The sequence below is a fragment of the Bombina bombina genome, chromosome 1 (assembly GCF_027579735.1).
Source record: "Bombina bombina isolate aBomBom1 chromosome 1, aBomBom1.pri, whole genome shotgun sequence".
NCBI lineage: Eukaryota > Metazoa > Chordata > Amphibia > Anura > Bombinatoridae > Bombina > Bombina bombina.
In genome coordinates, this window is record NC_069499.1 from 1,335,474,846 (window position 1) to 1,335,496,477 (window position 21,632).

Below are 21,632 nucleotides of genomic sequence, written 5' to 3' on the forward strand. Positions count from 1 at the left end.
GCATTTCAAATAAATATACCAAAAGAATGAAGAAAATTTGATAATAGGAGTAAATTAGAAAGATGCTTAAAATTTAATGCTCTATCTGAATCATGAAAGAAAAAAAATTGGGTTCTGTGTCCCTTTAACCCCTTAACGACCGAGGACGTGCAGGGTACGTCCTCTAAAGGATGTCAGTTAACGACCAAGGACGTACCCTGCACGTCCTCAGTCTGGAAAGAAGCTGGAAGCAATCCTGCTCGCTTCCAGCTGCTTTCCGGTTATTGCAGTGATGCCTCGACATCGAGGCATCCTGCAATAACACTTTCTGGCCATCCGATGCAGAGAGAGCCACTCTGTGACCCTCTCTGCGCCGGACATCGATGGCCGGTATCGTTGGTGGGTGGGAGCCGACTTGGGAGGCGGGTGGGCGGCCATCGGTGAGCTCTGCAAGGTGGAGGGGGCGGGATCGAGGGCGGAGCCTTCGGGGGCGCGCGCGTGCACGGGGGGTGGCGGGCGGGCGCGTGCACGGGGCGGGAGCGGGTGGGAACCGCTACACTACAGAAAAAAAGTTACAAGTAAAATGTAAAAAAAAAAATGAAATAAACTTTTTTTTGAAAAGCATCTAAGGGATCTGGAAGGGGTGGGGGGTTGGTATTGGGGGGGGGGAAGCTACACTACAGAAAAGGGACATTTTTTTTTTAAAAAAAGCATATTTTTCACTAAAATGGGTACTGGCAGACAGCTGCCAGTACCCAAGATGGCGCACATTAAGTCAGAGGGGGAGGGTTAGAGAGCTGTTTGGTGGGGGATCAGTGAGGTTGGGGGCTAAGGGGGATCCTACACAGAAGCATATGTAAATATGCTTAAAAAAAATGCACAAAAAGGCCCAAATTTTCCTTTTATTTTAGTACTGGCAGAGTTTCTGCCAGTACTTAAGATGGCGGGGACATTTGTGGGGTAGGGGAGGGAAGAGAGATGTTTGGGAGGCTGATCTCTACACTAAAGCTAAAATTAACCCTGCAAGCTCCCTACAAGCTACCTAATTAACCCCTTCACTGCTAGCCATAATACACGTGTGATGCGCAGCACCATTTAGCAGCATTCTAATTACCAAAAAGCAACGCCAAAGTCATATATGTCTGCTATTTCTGAACAAAGGGGATCCCAGAGAAGCATTTACAACTATTTGTGCCATAATTGCACAAGCTGTTTGTAAATGATTTCAGTGAGAAACCTAAAATTGTGAAAAATTTAACTTTTTTTTTAATTTGATCGCATTTGGCGGTGAAATGGTGGCATGAAATATACCAAAATGGGCCTAGATCAATACTTGGGGTTGTCTACTACACTAAAGCTAAAAATACCCCCAAAAGCTCCTTACATGCTCCCTAATTAACCCCTTCACTGCTGGGCATAATACACGTGTGGTGCGCAGTGGCATTTAGCGGCCTTCTAATTACCAAAAAGCAATGCCAAAGCCCTATATGTCTGCTATTTCTGAACAAAGGGGATCCCAGAGAAGAATTTACAACCATTTATGCCATAATTGCACAAGCTGTTTGTAAATAATTTCAGTGAGACACCGAACGTTTGTGAAATAATTTGTGAAAAAGTGAACGATTTTTTGTATTTCGGATGTCTACTAAAAAAAAATATATACATGTCAAGGGATATTCAGCGATTCCTGAAAGATATTAGTGTTCTAATGTAACTAGCGCTAATTTTGAAAAAAAAAATGGTTTGGAAATAGCAAAGTGCTACTTGTATTTATGGCCCTATAACTTGCAAAAAAAGCAAAGAAGATGTAAACATTGGGTATTTCTAAACTCAGGACAAAATTTAGAAACTATTTAGCATGGGTGTTTTTTGATGGTTGTAGATATGTAACAGATTTTTGGGGTCAAAGTTAGGTAAGCATAAATTATGTTTTTCTGATAAATTCCTTTCTCCTGTAGTGTAGTCAGTCCACGGGTCATCCATTACTTATGGGATTATATCTCCTCCCTAACAGGAAGTGCAAGAGGATCACCCAAGCAGAGCTGCCATATAGCTCCTCCCCTCTACGTCATACCCAGTCATTCGACCGAAACCAAACGGGAAAGGAGAAACTATAGGGTGCAGTGGTGACTGGAGTTTAATTTAAAATTTAGACCTGCCGTAAAAACAGGGCGGGCCGTGGACTGACTACACTACAGGAGAAAGGAATTTATCAGGTAAGCATAAATTATGTTTTCTCCTGTTAAGTGTAGTCAGTCCACGGGTCATCCATTACTTATGGGATACCAATACCAAAGCTAAAAGTACACGGATGACGGGAGGGACAGGCAGGATCTTTACACGGAAGGAACCACTGCCTGAAGAACCTTTCTCCCAAAAACAGCCTCCGAAGAAGCAAAAGTGTCAAATTTGTAAAATTTCGAAAAGGTGTGAAGTGAAGACCAAGTTGCAGCCTTGCAAATCTGTTCAACAGAGGCCTCATTTTTAAAGGCCCAAGTGGAAGCCACAGCTCAAGTAGAATGAGCTGTAATTCTTTCAGGAGGCTGCTGTCCAGCAGTCTCATAGGCTAAACGTATTATGCTACGAAGCCAGAAAGAGAGAGAGGTAGCCGAAGCTTTTTGACCTCTCCTCTGTCCAGAATAAACGACAAACAGGGAAGAAGTTTGGCGAAAATCTTTAGTTGCCTGCAAATAAAATTTCAGGGCACGGACGACATCCAGATTGTGCAGAAGTCGTTCCTTCTTTGAAGAAGGGTTAGGGCACAATGATGGAACAACAATCTCTTGATTGATATTCCTGTTAGTGACTACCTTAGGTAAGAACCCAGGTTTAGTACGCAGAACTACCTTGTCTGAATGAAAAATCAGATAAGGAGAATCACAATGTAAGGCCAATAACTCAGAGACTCTTCGAGCCGAGGAAATAGCCATTAAAAACAGAACTTTCCAAGATAACAGCTTGATATCAATGGAATGAAGGGGTTCAAACGGAACACCCTGTAAAACGTTAAGAACTAAGTTTAACAACCACAGTCCTCTCACACGTCCTATCTATTAGTTAGGTGCAAGAGAATGACTGGGTATGACGTAGAGGGGAGGAGCTATATGGCAGCTCTGCTTGGGTGATCCTCTTGCACTTCCTGTTAGGGAGGAGATATAATCCCATAAGTAATGGATGACCCGTGGACTGACTACACTTAACAGGAGAAAAGTGTGTTTTTTTCAATTTTTCCTCATATTTTATAAAAAAAATTATAGTAAATGATAAGATATGATGAAAATAATGGTATTTTTAGAAAGTCCATTTAATGGCGAGAAAAACGGTATATAATATGTGTGGGTACAGTAAATGAGTAAGAGGAAAATTTCAGCTAAACACAAACACCGCAGAAATGTAAAAATAGCCTTGGTCCCAAACGGACAGATAATGGAAAAGTGCTCTGGTCACTAAGGGGTTAAGTACAGGATCTGGACACACACCCTGATTAAAGTCAATATTGTGATTAGCACATCTTGACTGGCTGCACTGTCCAATGACAAGGTCTGGAAAAAATGCTTGTGCAGTGAGGTGCTGGAACAGGGGGTTAGCTCTCATGTTTAGAGGGTAAAAACATAGCACAGAAGCAGTAGAATAACAATTATTACACTATACTGTGCCAAAAACAAAGCATTTTGTATGAATCAATTCTGATTTGTGGCACAATTGCACAATACCAGTCAGCATGTAATACACAAATAAGTAGGTCACTTTGATAAACCTTGCAAAAAAATAGATCCAATTACACTATATCACACCCCTGCACTAAAGTAAAAGGTAGTTTTACAAAACATTAAGCATCCGCTCCACATGAGTCATCTGGAGAGTTCCCTGAATACCTCTGTAATTGTGTGCTTCTATATACAGCATAAATGAGAAGTGCATGCAAATTAAATTGGTTTGTATAACTTCTTATTGCAGAATTTAAAGTGCTAAAAAATATAGCTGGAGATTGGTGGTTAAACGCATATTGCTCTTGGTATATCATTGGCTCACTGTTTGTGTTCAGCTAGGTCTCATAAGTGCATTGCTGCTCTGGGGCTGACTTTAACTATGTTTAACCCTTTTGCCCAGACATATTAGAGCATTTTCTTTTTGCACTATTGTCTCTCTTTAAGGGAATATAAGCTTAGAAACCGCAATAGTACAGCACTGCTTAAGGTTCCAAAATCTGTAATAAAACAGCCTAAGAATATATTTACACACAAACAGCAGTGCTCATTACATCACTGTAGAGTTTTTTATTATTGGAGTGTAGGTGGCGCTAGAAGTACACCAAGTATACCAAGCAATGGGTTAATAAACTAATTATCTAAGTCTATGTTATTCAGCCTCCAACGATTGGTGTCCCAAATTGTGTTGGTTAAGCTAATGCCATTTAGTGAACTGGGTAGTAATAGTGAGAAATGAAAGTCTAAAACTATTTACTAAATTTCATATCAAATTTATTCGATGATTCAAAACTTAAAATTCAACAAACTCAGTCATACATGTGGCCCACGCTATTCAATCAAAACACCTTTCAGATCACAATGATAAAATCAAACTTAATCAAAATGATGAAAAATACAGCAGCTTTAAATCAGTTAGCATATACGAATAATTAAGGCAATAAAAATGTTGAGGCAATCTGGCTTGGGTTATATTTGCCTTTAAAGTCTCTAGTGTTAAATTCTGATATGAGATAGTGTTTAGTCTATAAATATATTCCTTATAGCAGTCAGAATCAGGTAAACCTTATCTCAAGTGGGTTAGGGCAAAACCCTAACCCTCTTGTAATGTGCCCTGTAATAAAGGAGATTCCGGAATTTGCTTTATATTTTTTCGGCTCTCACTTCTTTTAAAAGGATTCCCAAGTTAGAACAACAGTGAAAAAGTCTATTTCAAATAAACTCCAACGGACTACCGTGGTCCGGTATAGATGTAACTTAGCAGGGGTAACTGATATCAGCACAGACACTCTCACCTGCTTCTCCTCGTCCAAGTATGTCGGCTCCTGTATGGGTTTGCTGTTTGGATGAGTCACGGACCTCCGGGTCCCAAATCGTAACTGTCTTCACTTGCACAAGTCTTATCTCAGTTACCTCCGTATCCGGACTTACAGCCTAAAGCGGACCCGGAGGTCCGTGACTCATCCAAACAGCAAACCCATACAGGAGCCGACATACTTGGACGAGGAGAAGCAGGTGAGAGTGTCTGTGCTGATATCAGTTCCCCCTGCTAAGTTACATCTATACCGGACCACGGTAGTCCGTTGGAGTTTATTTGAAATAGACTTTTTCACTGTTGTTCTAACTTGGGAATCCTTTTAAAAGAAGTGAGAGCCGAAAAAACATAAAGCAAATTCCGGAATCTCCTTTATTACAGGGCACATTACAAGAGAGGCTTGAATCACCGGGTTTTGCCCTAACCCACTTGAGATAAGGTTTACCTGATTCTGACTGCTATAAGGAATATATTTATGGACTAAACACTATCTCATATCAGAATTTAACACTAGAGACTTTAAAGGCAAATATAACCCAAGCCAGATTGCCTCAACATTTTTATTGCCTTAATTATTCGTATATGCTAACTGATTTAAAGCTGCTGTATTTTTCATCATTTTGATTAAGTTTGATTTTATCATTGTGATCTGAAAGGTGTTTTGATTGAATAGCGTGGGCCACATGTATGACTGAGTTTGTTGAATTTTAAGTTTTGAATCATCGAATAAATTTGATATGAAATTTAGTAAATAGTTTTAGACTTTCATTTCTCACTATTACTACCCAGTTCACTAAATGGCATTAGCTTAACCAACACAATTTGGGACACCAATCGTTGGAGGCTGAATAACATAGACTTAGATAATTAGTTTATTAACCCATTGCTTGGTATACTTGGTGTACTTCTAGCGCCACCTACACTCCAATAATAAAAAATCCTTTTGAAATCAGAACTACCTAGGAAGGAGGTAGTATAAGAGGTTGGCGACGTGGGTTGAGTCCAGCGCTCCACTTCACTGTTTTACACAATCACTGTAGAGTTGACAGAGGTAACTAGCTTTATTGATGGCAGGTATTTGTTACCAATATGATTCATCTGCCCATCTCTTTCAAACTTTGGTCTAGATTTATTAATTTGCGAATGGAGAGAGTGCATGTTGTTTAAATTTCATCGCAACTTGTTGGGCGCCTTTATTCCCGCCTGCCCTGGCGCAACCAATTACGTGAGAGCAGGGCTTTTCAATCACCCCATTCGAATGAGTATGGGGTGATTTTCATCTGGCAACTCAAAGTTGGCAGAAAGTGTTTTGGAAGCAGTGGTTTAAACTAATGTTTCATAAATATCAGTTGCAGGCTCAAATGAGTGAGCCTGGAACGGATTGGTACTTTCGCATTGTGATAAATCTACCCCTGTGAGTTAATTTTCCAAACCTCATATTAAAAGTATTATAGACTATTATCTTCACTGCCTGTAGAGCCCTTAGAGGACATAGGGATTCTGTGAAGATTTGCAACCCAGGTGCATGCAGAGAATACTAGAAGTCCAGACCAGGATCAATCAATGTTCCAAGCTACTTTACTTTGGGACCACGGTTAATTAATAATCCATAGACATGCTAGAGTGTGTGAGTTGCTAATTCTTAGGGGAAGGAAAATTATTCCATGGTCTGTCACTCTGAAATATGAAAAGTGAAATATGCCAAAAGTAAGTTATGTGCACATTTTCACTCTGGAAAACTGAAGCATGCTCACCTGAAGTCAGACTCCAGCATAGTCGTGGAGAGGTTTATCATGGCACACAAACAGTCAATGCTGGAGCTGGACAGCGCACGACCAATACACTTCTTCACTATGTAAAATACATCATCCACCATGCTGGAGGTAAGCTGGCCTCTCTCAAAGGTGTCCATGGCTACTGCCTGTAAGACGAAAAAAGAATTTTAGCACCTTTCAGTGCTAGATATATTAACTGCATACATTTGCATATTTTCAGAATTATAAAATGTAATGCACAGGGAATACCTATCAGGAGTATTGGTCTTGTGCGTAAATGATTCCCTCTGTGCATGAGATAAATATTATAATTTGTCTCTTTCTACTCTAGACTCCTTTGTGATAGAAAAAAGAATGTAACACACTGTTTAAATGTACAGTTTATGCTCTGATGATAAGGTTTTAGAATTAAATCTACCAATTGGCACTCTCTAAATAAATGACTATAGCACACACATATTTTGTCATTTAAAATAGCTGATTTTGCCTGTTGAAACCACTGCCTATAATAAAAATTTGAATGCTGCAGCACTGGCTATACAAACCTATGTAAAACACGAGGCAGCAAAATACATCAACCTGCCAGATGTTGGTGGATGAAAAAGAGACTAGAATCTCGGAAAGGGCGTTCCAGCAGCTGCTTTAAATACTATGAACTCTTATGAGCTGCTTTGTCTATTTAAGCTATGGGGAAAGAATTTTGGGATGGGGTAATGTTCCAATCTATCTAGGTGACAATCTATAACAGATATTTACTTAAAATGGCCAGTGGCACAAGGCCACATTAAGGCAATGTTGTAGGGTACCATATGGCTGCTGTTCTGCCCTACCGTGGCATCTTTTAAATTGTGGCCACATTGTTTGCCCAGCCCCTAGAAGTCCCCAAAGTACGGATTTTTAGTTCCACTTTTTCCTGCTGCCACAAAAACAAAAAAAAAAAACCTATAGTATACACTATTAGTTCTGCTTTTTTCCAGGCAGCTGCAAAAATTAGTGCAGAGGGCCAAATGTGGTCCACAGGCTTAGTAAGTCTTTAAACATGATTTGTTATTTTTGTTAACCCTATTAGTGTCATAAACCCATCTGTCCTGTCATATCCTTTACTTTAGTTCTCATATTTCTAAAGTCACATCACAGACACTTTACTGCAAATCACAATCATATCTCCTTTTAGTTTTACTAATTCTCATTTCATGAAATACCTCCCCAAATCAAACCTGACAAGCAAACCAATTTATTCAGGCACACAGTAATACATTTTGAAATGTCCTCTCAGAGTTCTCCTCAAAACTAATTTAGGGCAAGATTACAAGTGGAGCGCTAATTTAACGCGGCTGGTTAATGCTACCGCGACCATGTGGTAGCACTTTGAGATAAGAAAATTAACCAGAGGTCAGACCTCTGGGTAATTAAAAAATGTCCCCCAATTGCCCCCAAAATATAGTGTATAGTGCCTTTATATAAATAAAATATATGAGCATCTTTATTTTATTAAAAAATAACTGCACAAAGCATTTATAAGGGGTTAAAGTGAGCGGATGTGGCACTGAAAAATGCCTTTACATTGCAGTTTATATATACATATATATGTATGTGTTACTATGTGTATAAACATAAATATAATGTATTTATTAATTTACATTTTTAATATGCTGCCCAACGTTGCGCAACTTATCCCCTTCCCTGCGATAGGTTCTGTGCCATGACTATAGGCATCAGAATGAGGCTCCCATTGGAACCTATGGAAGCAAGCTCTCGTGAGCGCAAAGCTTCCATGCAATGTGAACGCAAGGTAGCATTCACATTGCGCTTTCACTTCAAATACCAGCGCACGTTTGTGTGTGCTGGTATTACAAGTGGAGCACAAATATTCCTCTCGGGAAAGTGCAATTTTGCGCTCCACTAGTAATCTAGCCCTTTTTTTTTACAATAAATATACCAAATATCACAAAGAAAAAAATGTGAAATAAATGTGATAACAAAAATCATAAAAGGAAAACCAAATAAAGTTCTGAATCAAGGATATGTCTGTGTCCTCTGGATGAGTTTTTCAGCTTGTTAGCATTCCTCAGTGAGATCCCATGAAAAAGGAAACAGAAAATTGCAACATAGTGTGAATCTGTAATGGCACTTTGAGGAAGTAGTTGTTTTATAACAAATGACTACTCACATTTGTTGGAGCTTTCGACTAAGCTCAACGATATGCGCACTCCCACTTTATACTGATGGGAAAACAGTACACTAGGCAAAACTTGGATACAAATTTATTTTAAAATATATAAAAGCGTCACATAAGCCTTGATAACACCACAATGTAAGGGTACAAAAGCAGATATGCTGTAATAAATGCTTCAAATCGCCAAACTTGCAAAGAGGTAAATGGATCAGCAGGAGTGTGACCGCCGAAACCAAAACCTCTTTAGTAGCAAGACAGTAGCGCTAAGCCCCCAGGTGTCCTGGCTAGTGTAGAGACGTGATAAAACTCAATATAGAACAGTTCAGTTCCGACGTACGTTTCGCAGGTATGCTTTGTCAAGGAATTCCTTGACAAAGCATACCTGCGAAACGTACGTCGGAACTGAACTGTTCTATATTGAGTTTTATCACGTCTCTACACTAGCCAGGACACCTGGGGGCTTAGCGCTACTGTCTTGCTACTAAAGAGGTTTTGGTTTCGGCGGTCACACTCCTGCTGATCCATTTACCTCTTTGCAAGTTTGGCGATTTGAAGCATTTATTACAGCATATCTGCTTTTGTACCCTTACATTGTGGTGTTATCAAGGCTTATGTGATGCTTTTATATATTTTAAAATAAATTTGTATCCAAGTTTTGCCTAGTGTACTGTTTTCCCATCAGTATAAAGTGGGAGTGCGCATATCCTTGAGCTTAGTCGAAAGCTCCAACAAATGTGAGTAGTCATTTGTTATAAAACAACTACTTCCTCAAAGTGCCATTACAGATTCACACTATGTTGCAATTTTCTGTTTCCTTTTTCATGGGATCTCACTGAGGAATGCTAACAAGCTGAAAAACTCATCCAGAGGACACAGACATATCCTTGATTCAGAACTTTATTTGGTTTTCCTTTTATGATTTTTGTTATCACATTTATTTCACAGTAATCTAGCCCTTAATGGGCAAACCACTGGGTTGATTTTACTGATCACCTGGCTGTAGTTTAAGCCAATATTAAGATAAAATTAGCTGTTAAAAGTTTTTCAATGTATGTTGCACAAATTATCGTGAAGTGTTACTATTGCATTATCACAGGAATAGTTTTTTTAAAAAAAATAAAGGGACATAATATTAAATGTAATATAAAAGTTTAATTATGTTTAGTAAAACATGTTTGCAGTATTCTTTCATTAGTCATTTTGTGCCCTATCTAATGGGACTCTGAAGACTGTGTTTTATTCAAGTAATAGAACTGGAAATGCACACTGCAAACACGCTTACTCCTGCCACTTATCTGTCATTTATGTCCCTTTTTAACACCATGAGTAACAATGACTTCATCTTGATTTGGTTAGTGTTAAAGCACTCAGCTAAAGGGAATGGACATAAAATTGGCTTTGCAATGCATTTTCTCTTCTGGCTGCTCATAATGGGATAGTATACGGATTGGTAGACCAGGCCTCATCCCCTTGATCTGGGGAAGGGAATACCAGCAGTATAAATATTTTTTTAAATATGCTTATTTAAAAAATAATCAGTAATTTTTTTTTTTTATTTTTTTTTACAAAATGCTTAACATATGGTAAGCTGCTATTGTTTGCTCCTATTCAGACTAACCCTTCCCAAGGTATAGACAACAAAATAAACAAATAGAAACAACGTAGAATAAGGAGCGCTCAAATAAAGAGCGACAGAGTACTGGAGTATGATAACAGAATTTATTGATTCTTTCAAAACCTTTATGTTAAAATTACTAAAAAAAAGTACCATATAGTAACTACAATTAAATCAGAGAGAAATTCCTATGTTAGGAGGGACGTCTCCCTTAATTTAAATAAACAGAAAAAAATCACAATTAATAGGAATATCAATAAAATCAGTTTAAAAAGCTAAAGTTTAAGAATGAAAAACACATAAAAGCGGTAATGCGCAAATATCTCTAAATGTCGTATAGCAGCAACTCTTTGTTAAAAGTTCCCAATGTTAATATATCCTGTAGCAAATGTTCAATGAGAATTGATAATCAGTCTAGTATAGCGCTATGGCTTAACAGCAAGTGTTTATAGCGGTAGATGTTTGCAAGGTATAGCAGACCACAGAGAGGATAAATGGAAATACCTGTCCCACTCATGTGTGGATAAAGCCTTACTTGGGTAGTTGGATATATAGCAATATTCTAGATTATATAAGATCACTTTTTAAGTTTTGATAACATATGTTGGTTTTAAGATCTGTTCATATTATATGTATCTTCTCCCTATATATTATGACATAGGGATGGTTTGTTTAGGAAACTGAACATGTAACTAAGGAAACACAGGTTTAGTTTCCCACCTGTGCATGCATTGTAAATAAATCACTTTTCAACCAAGACTTATAATGGATAGATTGCATAGAAATCTAGTCCACCTTAAACGGGCATTACACCATTAAATAGGAGTTCCAAATGGACCAATGGAAGACATGGGAGGGGTATTTAAAAGCCAGACACAGAGGACCAGAATTATGTTTTGATAAAGCCCTGTACTAAGGGCGAAACGCGTCAACTGGACACACGACTACGCCAGTGCTAACACTTTCCCTGACCTGAGTAGTCTGATATACAGACGGAGGTCTGAGGAAAGAGAGACTCTGAATGGCCGTTCACCTGCATTATTTTGAAGTGCTAACACCACGCTACTAGCGTGCTACAGGATCTTCGTTTGAAATCCGATGGACCAATAGCGAAGCTACACGTCACAGGACCGTCCCACTAAGTTGAAGTGAAGAAGGAAATGCCGGAGGGCGACGCCAAGGTAAGCCGCGACTGTGACCGAGGATACTTCACTATATATCCAACTACCCAAGTAAGGCTTTATCCACACTCACAAGTGGGACAGGTATTTCCGTTTATTTATCCTCTCTGTGGTCTGCTATACCCTGCAAACATTTGCCGCTATAAACACTTGCTGTTAAGGCATAGGGCTATACTAGACTGATTATCAATTCTTATTGAACATTTGCTACAGGAGATATTCACAATGGGAACTTTTAACAAAGAATTGCTGCTATACAACATTTAGAGATATTTGCGCATTACCGCTTTTATGTGTTATTCATTCTTAAACCTTAGCTTTTTAAGCTGATTTTATTGATATTCCTACGAATTGTGATTTTGTCTGTTTATTTAAATTAAGGGAGACGTCCCTTTAACATATTAATTTCTCTCGGATTTAATTGTAGTTACTATATGGTACTTTTTTTTTTAGTAATTTAACATAAAGGTTTTAAAAGAATCAATAAATTCTGATATCATACTCCAGTACTCTGTTGCTCTTTCTTTGAGCGCTCCTTATGCTACGTTGTTTATATAAATTGCTATTGTTTGCAGCTTCTCAATTTAATGTACGTAATATCCCTTTAATCAACAGTTATGTACAGTCACATGGGATATATGAGATTATAATGTGTTTAATCAAACTATTTATTTATTTTATAACATTGCAAAACATAATATACAACTCATGCAATTTTTTGTTAGGGTATTAGATATTTCTGTTCTCTATTTCCACTCAGCTGCCATTAACTATATTAGAAATGAGCTTTCAGAGGCTGCTGGATGAATAAATGATCTAAGCAGTGCTTGATGTTTGATTTTTCAGTGCTAATGTTCCTGCTATAATCACACCTTAATGCAGTGCAGTTTATATTTCTAACAAGTACAATCTGTTCTCTGCCTCACTGCTGCTGCAACAAGGACAGGCAGTTACTCGCAAGATCAGCAGGCACAATCAGCTCCGCAGCACTGGGGTTTCAGCTGGAGCTCTAGCAGGCTTGCTAGGATTGGCTGTTCTCTCCTATTGGCTGATTAATCTTGTTCCTCAGTCAAGTGTAGGAAGCAGGACAGGGAAGAGAGAACAGATCCTGTGGTGCAGGTACCACGTGTGAAGGATCAGTTAGAACAGTTATGCCAGTACTGTAAATGTATGTATTTGTCTGTGCTTTTGTTTCATGCGTGTATGTAGGTGTATGTGTGTGGTTTTAAGATCTCAGCTTCCGTCATGTAGAACCAGAGCAGGTAAATATGATGTGCAACAGATTTTCTCATGCTTTTGGCAATGTATATATGAACTTTTATCAGTATATAGCTGTGTCTGTCAGTGCATGAGAATATTCCTCTGTACAAATGTGGGTTTTTATGTATTTGCTAATGTTTAAAGCTGCCAGCTTGTGTCGTGTATGTTTTTTTTATTAAAAGGAAGAGTAAAGTCATTATGCTCTTCTTTTTTCTTGTGATACTTCCTTTGTTTTCTCCAATAAAAAAGAATTTACAAAAAAAGGAAGAGTAAAGTGATTTTTTTATTTATCAGAAATTATTCACTGCATTGCAAAATATCTGCATGCACAATAAATGTTTTGAAAGCATCTGAAAATCTCATGAATGTTGTTTATATCACTCCCTTTGCTGTGGCCAATCAGGGACTGATATTGACAAGCCCTGCACATATCAACAAATCAAAGCACATTATGTAAGAGTCTCCGGGGTTCTGCCTTCCATAGAATAATCTCCAACCTCTGTGAGGGTAGCATAACATTAAACAACAGGAACAGCAGGAAATATAAATAATGAAGGTATATTGCAATGTTGTTTAACTGACATTTTTACAATCTCTTTAATTATCCCTGTGCATTTATGGCTGGAGTGACCAACCAGTACCAAAAACGCAGTTTCTAATTACGTATCTGGTCCCACTAGCTATTTTACATTACTCCTCTATCAGCCCCAAATTTAAACACACATAATTCAATTGTCTTTCTATATTACAAACAACAGACAGTCCTGCCAGAGCCAGCACTGGCTTATATAAGTAAAATTAAAACCCTAATGCCACATGCTGCCTATGCACCCACCTGAGTCACTCTTAATACCAACGAGCTACTGTGTGTTCTAACATTCATGTGTACAACAAGCAGCTCTCTCCTGTTACACAGGTTGCCATTTAAACCCCTCCCCCCCCCCCCCCTGGACATTTTCTGCTGATCTAAGTTATGTGTACAAGAAGGAATGACGATTTCTTCCTAAATTTTGAAGTCACTTTAAGACACAGAGAAAGAGTTCTTAGTAAATTAAAAAAAATAGTTATGTCATTGTGTAATGAGCTGACCGGATGCACAGAAAAATCAACTTAAAAGGTCCCAATTTATGCTGCTCCTGCTTTATTTGAGGGGCTGATAGAATGTGCAAGAAAATCCTTTAAGGAGGATATCTACGCTATGTCACACTAGTATTACTTTTATCGTTTGCACAGTTAACCCCTGCAATTATGGAACTATATTTCCCAAGTATCTGAAACAACACACAAGGAAACCTTTGGGAAGATTCACATTTTCAGACGTTTTACCTTATTGACAGATTCTCTCATGTAGAACTCTTCCATTGTGATGTAGTATCCAATGAGTTCCTGTACAGATCGGCTAAGCAGACAAAGCTTCAGCAGTTTGTCCAGACTTTGCTGATGTTCTAAAACAATAAAAAATTCAGTGAGAAATGTTGTTCAAGGCTAATATACCTGTACATCCCTGAGTATTGAGCAGCGATGACGTGATAAAACTCAGATGATGGCCATAAAAGTCAAGGCACTTTAATATGCATCTACTTGCAAAACATATCAAAATGACCAGACTCCTATACACAACAGGCTTTGTTCCATGTAGATTATATGCCATCTTTGCCCAAAATATATATAATATATATATTGGTGTATAACTGTAGATCACAAAATTGTGTACTGGCTATATTCTGCATCCCTTAGTAGCAATAACACTTCAACAAATGTTAAAACCTGCTTTGCATACTTAAAGCTTTAAGCAGAAAACAACTGTTTAGTACGTTTTTTGTTTGTTTGTTTTTTAAAGGGGCAATGTAATATTCAGCCCAGACCAAGCACACAGTAGATAACACTGACAAACTTCACAAAACAATACACCCACTCTCTCTAAAGTAAGGTTACCCTTGTTGTCTACAATCCCGGACAGTAGCAACTAATAGGTTTCCATCTAAAGCTTCAAGGATCAGAGAGAAAGTTGTTTCTTTCCTAACATATGGTGAGTCCACGTCATTCAATTACTAGTAAGAATATCACTCCTGGCCAGCAGGAGGAGGCAAAGAGCACCACAGCAAAGGCTGTTAAGTATCACTCCCCTACCCATAATCCCCAGTCATTATCTTTGCCTCTGTTAATGGAGGAGGTAAAGTTTGGTATCTGAAGAAATTAATTATTTTTGGATACTTTTCCCTGCAAGCAAGGATTTGGGGTTTAGCTGAGTCCACGTCAATCTCTGCAGTAAAGTAGTGGTGGCTTTTACGCAGTTAGGAAGTTGTGAGGTTGTGCTTACTTTGTTTCCTAACATATTGCTGCCCTAGGTATAGAAAGCCAGAGTTAGGGTACTCTGTTCTTTCTTTTTTCTACAGGTCTCTGTAAGGAGTATGTGTCCTTTCACGCCTTATGAGCTGTCTTCCTGCTGGACAGCTAGATTGCAGGTAAGTGCTTTTTGTCTTCTAGGTATGGAGACTTGCACTTTACAGGATTCTGCTGCTTTATTTTATTGGGACACATTTAATCCTTTAAGGATTTTTTATTTGCAGGATGCAGGCACTTTTTTGTGACTGAGACTAAGGGGATTGATCTGTTTATGTGGGGGAGGATTCCCTTTAACATATATGTATGGGGCTCATTTTGTGTTTTTGTGAGGCTAAGTGTTTTTTAAAGATACCGTTGTCTTTTTATTTTATTTTAGTTGCTTCTGTAGGTTAGTGTGCACAGTCGCTGTTGCTTTATCGCTAGAGGATTTATCAGATGTTTTTTATTCAGCTGAGAAACGCGCGTTTTTGATTTTGGCGCAGTTTGTCTTTAGCCGATCATGTGACCCGCTGCACTTCCATTCTCAGTGTATGAGCGGAGCGGCGGTGTGTTTTTCAGTCGCTCTAGGAAGAGGAAGCTTTCGATCTTCTGGATTTCAGGGTTTCTTGTTATCGCATTCTTCTGAGGGGTCAGGTAGGGCACCTCAGCATTTACTGAGGTGTAGAGGGTCTTAGATCTGTTATTTTGCCCTCTGCATTTAACGTATTTTTGCTCTGAGAGAGACAGTAGTCTTATTGTAAAGTTGTTGTTTTGTTTTGGAACTTTTATTGAAGCTATTATGGACATGGAACAAGTTTCTTGTGACAAATGTTTATTATGCCTGGAGACACATATTGTTTTGCCTATGCAATTCTGTGCTGCTTGTTTAGCTAAAACTTTGCAATGTAAAGATAAATTGTTGCCCTCTGAGCCCAGTAAAGTCTCTCAGGATGAGGCTGTTCAGGTAATGCCACGTCTTTCACCTCAAACGTCCCTTTTAAGGATCCAATGGACAAGAAGCTGGAGGCTTATTTGAAGAAGATGTATTTCATCAAGGTCTTCAATGGCAACCTGCAGTTTGTATTGCCACAGTAAAAAGTGCAGCATCTAATTGGTGTGATGCTTTGTCTGAATCTATTTTAGAAGATACTCAGTTGGAGGAAATTCAAGATAGGATTATGGCTCTTAAACTAGCTAATTCCTTTTCATCTGATGCGAACATGCAAGTTATTAGATTAGGGGCCAAGATGTCTGTTTTTTTTATCTTGGCCCGCAGGGCTTTATGGCTAAAATCATGGTCAGCTGATGTTACCTCCAAGTCTAAGCTTCTGGCGCTTCCTTACAAAAGGTAAGACTTTGTTTGGACCTGGCATGGCAGAAATAATATCTGATATTTCGGGCGGAAAAGGATCTTTTCTACCGCAAGATAAGAAGACCAAACCTAAATGACGTCAAAGTAATTTTCTTTCCTTTCGAAGCTTCAAGGGTCAAAAGTCTTCCTCTTCTGCTTCCAAGCAGGAGCAGTCCAAGTCTTCTTGGAGATCCAGTCAGTCTTGGAACAAGGGGAAGTAATTAAGAAACCCACAGCTGACTCTAAGTCAACATGAAGGGTCGGCCCTGGTCCAAGATCGGATCAAGTGGGGGGCAGACTTTCCCTGTTTTGTAAGGTGTGTTTGCGAGATGTCCCAGTCCATTCTTCCTTTGGTCCAAGAGGGTCAGTTCATGACGACCATAGACCTGAAGGATGTGTATCTTCATGTTCCCATCTACAGGGATCATCACAGATTCCTGAGATTCGCCTTTCTAGAAAAACACTTTCAGTTTGTGGATTCTCCGTTTGGCCTTGCCACAGCTCCCAGGATTATTACAAAGGTTCTGTGGGCTCTTTTGTCAGTGATCAGGTCCCGAGGCATTGCAGTGGCGCCCTACCTGGACGACATATTGGTTCAGGCGCCATATTTTCAACAAGCAAACTCTCATACAGAGATCTTGTTGTCTTTTCTACGTTCCCACGGTTGGAAAGTGAATCTGGGAAAGAGTTCCCTTATTCCAGCTACAAGGGTACTCAGACAATGAGGTGACTCTGGTTATTCTGTGGGCAGAAGTCCACAATTGTTGTCTATCTACCATACACATTCTAGGAGTGGACAACTGGGAAGCAGATTTCCTGAGCAGAGAGACATTTCATCCTGGGGAATGGGCTTTCCATCCGGAGGTGTTCTCCAGGTCAACCCTCAAATCGGGGATACCGGAGTTAAATCTGATGGTGTCTCAGCAGAACGCCAAGCTTCCAAGGTACAGTTCAAGGTCAAGAGATCCGCAGGCAGCTCTGATAGATGCTCTTGAGGTTCCTTGGGTGTTTTGTCTAGTTTATTTGTTTCCTCCGTTTGCACTTCTTCCACGAGTCATTGCTCGTATCAAACAGGAGAAAGCATCGGTAATTCTTATAGCTCCTGCATGGCCTCCCAGGATCTGGAGGTTGCCTCTGAGGAGGGACCTTCTAACTCAGGGTCCATTTCTCCATCCAAATCTCATTTCTCTGAAGTTGACTGCTTGGAGATTGAACTCTTAGTTTTGTCTAAGCGTGGTTTTTCTGAGTCAGTCATTAAGACCATGATCCAGGCTCATAAGCCTGTCACTCGAAAAATTTACTATAAAAAGGTATGGCGTAAATACCTTTATTGGTGTGAATCTAAGAGGTTCTCTTGGAGTAGGGTCAGGATTCCTAGAATTTGGTCTTTTCTCCAGGAAGGTCTGGAGAAGCTGTTGTCAGTCAGTACTCTGTTCTGTTACATAAGCGATGTTCAATCCTTTTGTCAGGCCTTGGTCAGAATTAGGCCTGTGTTTAAATCTGTTACTCCTCCTTGGGAGTCTTAACCTTGTTCTTAATGTTTTGCAGCAGGCTCCGTTTGAGCCTATGCATTCCATAGATAATAAGTTGTTATCTTGGAAGGTTCTGTTTCTTTTTGTTATCCCTTCGGCTCGGAGAGTTTCGGAACTCTCGGCTTTGCAGTGTGATTCGCCTTACCTTATCTTTCATGCGGATAAGGTGGTCCTGCGTACTAGGTTGGGATTTCTCCCTAAGGTGGTTTTGGTTAGGAATATTAATCAGGAAATTGTTGTTCCTTCTCTATGTCCTAATCCTTCTTCTCATAAGGAGCGTCTGTTGCACAACATGGATGCTGTGCGTGCTCTAAAATTCTATTTACAGGCGACTAAGGATTTTCGCCAGTCTTCTGCTCTTTTTCTTTGTTTTTCGGGAAAGCGTAAAGGTCAGAAGGCTACTGCCACTTTGCTTTCTTTTTGGCTGAGAAGTATGATTCATTTTGCTTACGAGACTGCTGGACAGCAGCCTGCTGACAGAATTACAGCTCATTCCACGAGGGCCGTCTCGTCTTCTTGGGCTTCCAAAAATGAAGCTTCTGTAGAACAAATGTGCAAGGCTGCAACTTGGTCCTCTCTGCACACTTTTTCCAAATTTTATAAATTTGATACTTTTGCCTCGGCTGAGGCTTGTTTTGGGAGAAAGGTTCTTCAAGCGGTGGTACCTTCTGTTTAGGTCTGCCTGTCTTGTTCTCCCTCCCTTTTCATTCTGTGTCCTCTAACTTGGGTATTGTTTCCCACTAATAATTGAATGATGTCGTAGACTCTCCATATCATAGGAAAGAAAACAAAATTTATGCTAACCTGATAAATTTCTTTCTTTCCGGATATGGAGAGTCCACGACCCCACCCTTATTTATGACCGTTATTTTTGACTAAACCTCAGGTACCTCTACACCTTTGTGTTATTCATTTTTTCCATTTCCCTTCGGTCGAATGACTGGGGATTATGGGTAGGGGAGTGATACTTAACAGCCTTTGCTGTGGTGCTCTTTGCCTCCTCCTGCTGGCCAGGAGTGATATTCCCACTAGTAATTGAATGACTTTGTGGACTCTCCATATCCGGAAAGAAAGAAATGTATCAGGTAAGCAAAAATTTTGTTTTTATTTGAATTAGGGTCATGCTTTCAAGGAAGGGTTTGTACTTACTACATTCTCTGCTAAGTTTGTGGTGCTTGGGCAAAACAAAGATATGTTTTATTCATGCTGCCATTGCGCAGCCAATACCCTAATAGAATATTATAAAGTAGTATGAACAAAACTAGCATGCAGCAGTTATCATGCAAGTGATGACCTGCATGTCTTGCCTGAGGCTACATAAACCAGCTTTCATCTAACAACTTTATAATAGTTTACCACTAAAAATTAAAAATAAGGATCTAGCTTGCATTAAGAAGGCAGTAATTCAACTATGTTGGAAAAATAAAAAAGCTAGAATATCATATTCAAAATTGTCCATCGCAAATGATTGGGGTGGAATGGGGCTACCTGACCTAAAATTATATAACCAGGTGTTCTTGGTTAAAATAGTACTAGCTTGGATCTCTAATAATAACAGGATCGTAGACTTAGAATTAGAAGAAAACATAGTAAAACCTTATAGTCTAAACTCTTTAATACATATAGATTACAATAGGTTGCCAGATAGGGTGAAAAAATTGGATAACATAACGAATCTTATAATAGCTTGGCAAAAAATATGCAAGATTCTTAAAATAGATTTTCATTTTTCAAATTTCTTACCGTTAATAGGGAATCCTGAGGTAATGATTAATGCTGAAGTATGTCAACGTTGGCAGGAAAGAGGTTTTACCTATTTATACCAGATAATTGATAACCAGAAGAAATGTATTTGGGACTTCAACTACTTAAAAGATACGTATGGTTGGGAGAATTTACAATTCTTCATATATCTTCAGTTGAGACACTACTGTAACTCATTAGGAAGGGTTATTTACACGAAGGACAACTGGCATAATTTGACTCCCATATTGAATATATTCTCACAAGGGAACATTAGTTGTTCAGCATTGTATAACAAACTTAACAATCAAATTAGGATAAAAACAGAATTTATGTTTACCTGATAAATTTCTTTCTCCAACGGTGTGTCCGGTCCACGGCGTCATCCTTACTTGTGGGATATTCTCTTCCCCAACAGGAAATGGCAAAGAGCCCAGCAAAGCTGGTCACATGATCCCTCCTAGGCTCCGCCTACCCCAGTCATTCGACCGACGTTAAGGAGGAATATTTGCATAGGAGAAACCATATGGTACCGTGGTGACTGTAGTTAAAGAAAATAAATTATCAGACCTGATTAAAAAACCAGGGCGGGCCGTGGACCGGACACACCGTTGGAGAAAGAAATTTATCAGGTAAACATAAATTCTGTTTTCTCCAACATTGGTGTGTCCGGTCCACGGCGTCATCCTTACTTGTGGGAACCAATACCAAAGCTTTAGGACACGGATGAAGGGAGGGAGCAAATCAGGTCACCTAAATGGAAGGCACCACGGCTTGCAAAACCTTTCTCCCAAAAATAGCCTCAGAAGAAGCAAAAGTATCAAACTTGTAAAATTTGGTAAAAGTGTGCAGTGAAGACCAAGTCGCTGCCCTACATATCTGATCAACAGAAGCCTCGTTCTTGAAGGCCCATGTGGAAGCCACAGCCCTAGTGGAATGAGCTGTGATTCTTTCGGGAGGCTGCCGTCCGGCAGTCTCGTAAGCCAATCTGATGATGCTTTTAATCCAAAAAGAGAGAGAGGTAGAAGTTGCTTTTTGACCTCTCCTTTTACCTGAATAAACAACAAACAAGGAAGATGTTTGTCTAAAATCCTTTGTAGCATCTAAATAGAATTTTAGAGCGCGAACAACATCCAAATTGTGCAACAAACGTTCCTTCTTTGAAACTGGTTTCGGACACAGAGAAGGTACGATAATCTCCTGGTTAATGTTTTTGTTAGAAACAACTTTTGGAAGAAAACCAGGTTTAGTACGTAAAACCACCTTATCTGCATGGAACACCAGATAAGGAGGAGAACACTGCAGAGCAGATAGTTCTGAGACTCTTCTAGCAGAAGAAATCGCAACTAAAAACAAAACTTTCCAAGATAATAACTTAATATCAACGGAATGTAAGGGTTCAAACGGAACCCCCTGAAGAACTGAAAGAACTAAATTGAGACTCCAAGGAGGAGTCAAAGGTTTGTAAACAGGCTTGATTCTAACCAGAGCCTGAACAAAGGCTTGAACATCTGGCACAGCTGCCAGCTTTTTGTGAAGTAATACCGACAAGGCAGAAATCTGTCCCTTCAGGGAACTTGCAGATAATCCTTTTTCCAATCCTTCTTGAAGGAAGGATAGAATCCTAGGAATCTTAACCTTGTCCCAAGGGAATCCTTTAGATTCACACCAAC

At 39.3% G+C, this 21,632-nt stretch overlaps 1 protein-coding gene across 2 annotated transcripts in view; it reads right to left on the minus strand.

The window, feature by feature from the left end:
• Positions 1–21,632, minus strand: part of COG4 (component of oligomeric golgi complex 4) — a 114,178-nt gene that overhangs the window by 44,047 nt on the left and 48,499 nt on the right. For both annotated transcript variants that reach the window (XM_053702261.1, XM_053702271.1), the window contains exons 10-11: positions 14,335–14,453; positions 6,756–6,922 (exon numbers count right to left, since the gene is read on the minus strand). In XM_053702261.1, coding sequence (XP_053558236.1) covers positions 6,756–6,922; positions 14,335–14,453 — 286 coding nt within the window. The remainder of the gene's footprint in view (positions 1–6,755; positions 6,923–14,334; positions 14,454–21,632) is intronic.